Source organism: Glycine soja, chromosome 17 (genome assembly GCF_004193775.1).
Source record: "Glycine soja cultivar W05 chromosome 17, ASM419377v2, whole genome shotgun sequence".
In the NCBI taxonomy this organism is placed as follows: domain Eukaryota; kingdom Viridiplantae; phylum Streptophyta; class Magnoliopsida; order Fabales; family Fabaceae; genus Glycine; species Glycine soja.
In genome coordinates, this window is record NC_041018.1 from 26,004,236 (window position 1) to 26,011,454 (window position 7,219).

The window sequence follows — 7,219 nt, forward strand, 5'->3', positions numbered from 1 at the left end:
CCCTCTCTCCTTCTCCCTCCACTCATCTTCTCCTACCTTCAAGCTCTTATCCATGACTTCCTATGGTGGTGAGCTTCTTCTTGACTCATCTTCTCCTTATAGTGGCATCTCCTCTCAACTCTTCTTCTTCTCCATTCCATTGCCATTATAATTCAAGAAGCCCCACTCTCCATTCAGCTGCCATTAAATTTCCCTCCAATGGAGCTACATCACGAGGACCCCTACGCACACTTAGCAACATACTCAGGAAGTTAATTACATGGGAAATCAGCAGAGGCAAGGATACAACCAAGGAGGATTTTCAGGTTTCCAGCAAGGTCCCTACAATCAGCAAGGGCAATGGAGATCACACCCTGGCAATCAATTCAATAAGGACCAGGGTGGACCTTCCAACAGGCCACCTCAACAAGGGCCAAATTTTTTTCAGAGGACTACCAAACTGGAGGAGACCCTAGCTCAGTTCATGCAAGTGACCATGTCCAATCATAAGAGCACTGAGTCAGCCCTAAAAAATCTTGAGATCCAGGTGGGTCTACTGGCTAAGCAGTTAGCTGAGAAGTCATCCAGCAGCTTTGGAGCAAATATTGAGAAGAATCCCAAAGAAGAGTGCAAAGTTGTTATGACAAGAAGCAGAAAGCTTATGGCTGCTGAGGATAAGGATATTGTTGCTTTGAAGGAACAAGTTGTTTTGAAGGACACTACTGATAAAGAGAATGATGAGGTAAAAGATGAAAGGAGTCAGTGGAGAGAAAAACAAATAATTGTCGGAAAGAAAGAAATAAAAGACAATGAAAAAGAAATAAAGGGAGAAAAACAAAAAGAAAAAGAAGAATTTGAAAAATATAAAGAAGAAAAAAAAAGTAAGAGTGAAAAAGCAAGAGAAAAGAGAAAAGAAACAACTTCTGATGAGGGAAAGGAAATGCCATACCCTTTGGTACCTGTCACAACCTACCCTTCGGTGGGAGGGCGACGCGTGACTCGCGGGATGCGTCTTCCAAGAAAGGAATATGCGCGGAGTCGTCACCAACGTTTATTTGAGGAAAACGTCAGAAAAACTGGAAAAGACGTGGTCTACGAACTTTAAGTGAAAGGTTCGGGAGTTGTATTTACGTATGGGGAAGGTATTAGCACCCCACACGTCCATCACAAGGGATGACAACCTTTAATCAAATGTGCAAACATGACTTCAATTTGTGTTATCTTCCCCTTTTTTACGCTCTTATGTCTTTTTATGCCTTTTATATTTTTTATTTTTGTGGTCGACGAGGGTGTTTCCCTTGCTCCTACGTATTCCTCAATTGTGATAAGGAAATCAGACCTACGTAGTTCTTTGTGAACAAAGTGTTTGGTTAAGTTATTTTTTTATCCTTTTTTGCAAGATATGTTTTTATTGAATGAAAGTTCATTTAAGGCGTTGGACCATTAAACAATCTTTCGATTCTTTTGAAAAGAGAGAAAACATTAAGGCATTGAACCATTAATGATCTCTTATTATTTTTGGAAGAGGTAATAAAGTTACATGTTGATCTTAGGCCTTTAGAAATCTACATTTAACCAATAAAAGCGGAAAAGACCATTTCAAGGCGTTGGACCTTTAAAAATGGCTTTTTTAGGCGATGACAAAAAGTTTGGTTTATGAATTGATTTTAGCCTTAGTTTCACTTTGGTTATTAGTCGATTCAATTAAGAAAGGGAAATCCCAAAGAAAACATCCGATTAATTTTTTTTATTTATTTTACTAAAAGATATTTTTTATTATTATATTATTATTTTGCCTCTTTTTGGTTTTAAACGCGGTTACGGCATGACCGAACGGTCGAAATTCATTTTAATAGAAATTAAAGGATGTTACAATACGAATGATCGGTGGAAATTTATTTTATTTTTGATTAGGCGAGAAAATGACTTAAATAAATGACTAAAGCACGTCAAAAGGGGGTACAGAAAGTAAATGAAATGAAAATAAAAGCACACAAAACAAATGAGGACCACTAAGGGTACATAGAATGAATTGAAAAGTTCAATTTCGGGAACTTACCGGTTGAAGACCGAAGAACGACGAAGAACAAACGAAGAACGACGAAGAACGGTTGAAAATCTTCGCGAAATCACCCATGGAAACGTCACGGAAGCGTTACGGAAGCGCCTCGGCTTGGATTTTCTTCACGGAAACAAATTTTCTCACTAATTTTAAGTGAATCTCAGATACCAGGAGGGTTGAACATTTTTGTTCTTCCCTCCTTCCCCTATTTATAGGAAAAGGAAGGAGAAGCTTGCCACCCAGCTCGCCTAGGCAAGCTCAGCTCGCCCAGGTAAGCTAGGTTGCTTCACCGCCTTCTGGAGAACTTCCTGGAAGGCCCAAGTGGGCCTGGGTGCTATTTGCACCCCCTTTTTACTAAATACACCCCTTGCCTTTTTTTGCTGATTCTTTTTCCTTAACATTACGGAAACTTACGAATTACGTAACGATACTTGTTTTCCTTCCGTAATGTTACGGAACCTTACGGATTACATTATCATCCCTTTTTGGCCATCCGGAATGTTACGAAACTTTACGGATTATGCTACAATGCTTTCTTTTGACTTCCGGCATGTCTCAGAACTTCACGAATTGCCTAACGATGGGTGCCAAGTACCTCAAAGTGGTGAAACGAGGGTCGCATCCCAACAATGGATGGTCCCCGGATGAAATTAGGGTATGACAGTACCTTCCAAGAAAGATAAGGAACGCCACCTGGCGAGATTCCTAGACATTTTCAGGAAATTGGAGATAACAATGCCCTTTGGAGAAGCTCTACAACAGATGTCACTCTACTCAAAGTTTTTAAAAGACATGTTGACAAGGAAGCACAAGTACATTCACCAGGAAAATATAGTTGTGGAGGGTAATCGCAATGCTGTGATCCAGAAAATCCTTCCACCGAAGAACAAAGACCCTGAGAGTGTGACCATTCCTTGCTCAATAAGTGATGTCGCAGTGGGAAAAGCGCTCATTGACTTGGGAGCTAGTATCAATCTGATGCCACTCTCTATGTGCAGAAGATTGGGAGAGTTGGAAATCATGCCTACTAGGATGACTTTACAATTGGTTGACCGCTCCATCACCAGACCTTATGGAGTCATTGAAGATGTTTTGGTCAGAGTAAAACATTTTACCTTCCCAGCAGACTATGTTGTAATGGATATCTGTGAAGATAATGACATTCCCTTAATCTTGGGAAGGCCATTTATGTTAACTGCAAGCTGTGTAGTTGACATGGGAAGAAAGAAACTGGAAATGGGCTTTGAAGATCAGAGGATCAGTTTTGATTTATTTGAAGAAGACAAGCATGTGCCAGATCAAAATGTTTGCTTGCAGGTGAAGGAGGTTGAAAAGGAGGTCCTAAAGGTAAGGGCCTAATATGATATCACCCATTGAGGTATATGCGTCAAGCTAATAACGTTAAAAGAGCGCTTCCTAGGAGGCAACCCAATTCTGATTTCTTTCACTTTGTTTTTCTTGCATTGCATAAGTTGGAACTTGCTTAATGATGATTGAAAAGGGGAATATCAGCTTGTACTGAATTATAGATATTGGGGTTTGTTTTAAACTTTATGAGGAAGTGGACTAAAAATAAGTCAGAAAATTTTTTTAGAATAGTCCACCCGCTAAGCGTATAACTCGTGCTGAGCGCATCACTTAAGTGCGCTAAGCGAGTATTGCTTGCGCTGAGTGCTCAAACCCCTGTTTCTCAAGCTGATTGGGCACGCTAAGTGGGCCATGAGTGAGCTAAGCCCAATTCAGTTCGGCTTGAATTAGGCTAAGTGAGTGTCTAACTCGCTAAGCGCATCATGCTTGCTCACTAAGCACAGTATACCTGTGTTGAGCCCTATTCGGTTCGGCCAATTCATTGGTTTAATTGAGCTAAGCGCAGCCCATTCATGCTGAGCCCAATTCTTTGCAGCTTGAATAGCGCTAAGTGAGCAACCACTCGCTAAGCGCATGCACCCCTCTGTATACAGGATGCATTAAATTTGCTAAGCCAGCCCTGAGCCCGGCTTAGCGAGAGTTACAGGAATTAACATTTGCATAACTCGCTAAGCGCAATGATTTGCGCCAAGCCCAGTAAAATAGATATATATATATATATATATATATATATATATATATATATATATATATATATATATATATTTGAATTTCATAGTTGGGCTCAACGCGTTGGCCCACTAAGCGAGAAATTTGAGAAACCCAAACATCTCTCTCACTCGCTTAGCGCGCCGACTCGCTAAGCGAGGTGGTAAAAAACTGTTGAAGTTAAGTGTAACAGCAGTTACACTTACACTTATCCAAATCTGAAAAAAATAATTCTTGCAACCTTTCTCCTTTGAAAAAAATTTTCGCATTGCATATTCTAGCTTCCATCTTGCATCCTTCTTCAAAGCTACATTGAACATCTTCAATTCAAGTAAGTTCCTGACTTTACTTATTCTCTTTCTATTATTGATACTTTAGGATAGAAAACCTTAGGTTAAAAATTTGATTTTTAGGGTTAGATTGTAAGTAGAATAGATAAAAATTAGGACTTTGTTAGGAGTTTTACTTTGTAGGTAGTTAAGATAATATTGCATGCCTGATAGGGGCCTATTAGAGGCCTAAAAGAAGAAGTTGAAAAACTTCTTCTTCTACATTTTTTCTGGAAAATGTGATGATCTCGCTTAGCCCGTCTGATGTGCTAAGCAAGTTCATCAAATTGGCTTGAATATATGCATTTCCAGACGAATTCGCTAAGCTAGCATACCTGCGCTAAGCGAGTTCATCTTTTTGTTGAATGTTCATCTTCTATATGAACATCGTGGCTAAGTGACATATGTGTGTGCTAAGCCACTGAAAACTTCATTGATGATAAACTTGTGGCTAAGCGAGTGTTGTTTCCCTAAGCCCAGGTACCTTAGAAAAATTTTTGTTGACCGCCTCACGCTAAGCCCAGCTTATTTGAGCTAAGCGCAATTTGTTGCGGCAGTTATTGGGCTAAGTGCAATTGATTTGCTAAGCCCACATAACTTAGTTAAAATTTTGAAATTTTGCTCGCGCTAAGTGCAGCCCTTTCGGGCTATGCTCTATTCAATGCGGTTTGAATACAAGCGAACCATGCTCGCTAAGCCAATTAGTGTCCAATAGTCGAGTCGCGCTAAGCGAGCACTACTCGCTAAGCGCATGTGTGAAATAAATTTGTTCTGGGCTAAGCGAGTGTCTATCTTGCTAAGCCATTTATGCAAGGAAAAAATTTTATGTCATAACTCACTAAGCGTGCCCCAGTTGCGCTAAGCTAGTGAGTTATTTTTCATAAGGCACGCTAAGCGAGTTGTGTCTCGCTAAGCGCCCACTATCAAATTCATTTTTTATTTTTTGTTTTCAAATTTTAATAAATTCTTGTCTAAAAAATTGATGGGTTCTTCTCATTGCAGATGGCATCCACAAAGAGAAAAAGCACAGCTTCTAGATCACAAACTCAATATGACACCAGGCAATTCCAATCTTTGGAAGCCTGGAACAGATACACAGATAGCATTCTCGGTCGGAATATCCTTCCAGAGAGAAATGTTCAATTATATCATACTGAGTTTGATGAGTTCAAAGTAGAATTGGAGAGGCGTAATCTACACAAATGCCTCACTAACCTCCAGGAGGGAAGCATTGATGTGGCGGTTGTCAAAGAATTTTATGCCAACTTGTACAGCCCTAAGGATCAGTCACCCAAGCAAGCACGACTAAGAGGACATTTGATAAAGATTGATGCAGACAACCTCAATGAATTCCTTGAGACACTAGTGGTACTAGAGGAAGGAGAGACCCTACCCACTCTAGATTCTGCAGGTTGAGGTCTAATCCTCAAGAGATAGAGGCTAGACTGTGTATTCCCCGCAAGGGTTTTGTTCTGAATGCTGAAGGCTAGCCATGGAAGCTCCTCAGAAAGGACTTGACCATATTGGCCCAGACTTGGAGTGTCCTATCTTACTCCAACCTAGCTCCCACATCCCACACATCAGATTTAAACATGGATAGAGCTAGGTTGGTTTACGGCTTAGTAACCCATATGGATATGAACATTGGTGCCCTTATCTCGGGTCAAATTTCTTCTATTGCTCAATCAAACTCTTGTAGGCTTGGATTTCCAACCTTGATTACTGCTCTCTGCAGAGCTAGAGGAGTTACTTCTGATAGTTTGACCTACCAGAGCCTAAGCCCGGCCATTAATTTGGCCTACATTAAAAATAATTGTTGGAATTTGGGTGATCTTACAATTAATTTCAGAGGGGCAAGGAAGGCAAGGGCACGACCAACTGATGTTCCTTCTTCTTCTACTCCACTAGCTCCATCCACATCTGTTACCCCATCACCAACACCTCCAAGCCCATCTACCTAGGGCTCACAACGCATAGAGTCCATGCTTCAGAGTCTATATCAGGGGCAGATATTGATAATGCAGAGCCTACAAGATAGGGCTCTACAAAGACCCATTATAACAGTGGAGCTGTTTATAGAGAAGGTATCATGGCCAGGAGCCCAGCCTTCTCTTGTGAGGGAAGGTGGAGGTCCCACAGCTCAAGTACCTCAGCAGGTGGAGGATGCATCCTTTGAGGCCACAGTCCCCGAGCCATTTTTTTATGAGGCAGGCGGAACACAGACGAGACAAGAGGCTGCTACTCCTGAGAAGACACCACAGGTTACAGCAGATCCACCTTCACCAGTGGTGGATCTATCTCATCCTCAGCAGGCAGCAGACCTTCCTACTGTTAGACAAGTGGCCTCAGATATCTTAAGAAGGGGGGGTTGAATTAAGATATTCTAAACTATTTCCCCAATTAAAAATTATTTCACTTTCTTTTCAAGTTATAGATTCCCTTAACAATGAACTTCTTAAATATTAATTCAAATAAAACAATTTAAATATGAATGTAAAGCAATAATAAACAAAGGAGATTAAGGGAAGAGAAAGTGCAAACTCAGATTTATACTGGTTCGGCCACACCCTTGTGCCTATGTCCAGTCCCCAAGCAACCCGCTTGAGAGTTCCACTATCTTGTAAATTCCTTTTACAAGTTCTAAACACACAAGGACAATCCTTCCTTTGTGTTTAGAATTCCTTTACAACAAGAGACCCACGGTCTCTTAATCCCTTAGAGAATGAGTAGAAGAAGAAGAATGAATCTCTCTAAAAAGAGATGGATTTTACAG

At 40.6% G+C, this 7,219-nt stretch overlaps 1 protein-coding gene across 1 annotated transcript; it reads left to right on the plus strand.

Moving 5' to 3' along the window:
• Positions 1-259: 259 nt before the first annotated feature.
• Positions 260-5,862, plus strand: LOC114391600. Its single transcript, XM_028352588.1, has 3 exons — positions 260-721; positions 2,804-3,388; positions 5,449-5,862. The coding sequence occupies exons 1-3, from the start codon at positions 260-262 to the stop codon at positions 5,860-5,862; spliced, it is 1,461 nt and encodes a 486-aa protein (XP_028208389.1).
• Positions 5,863-7,219: the final 1,357 nt, after the last annotated feature.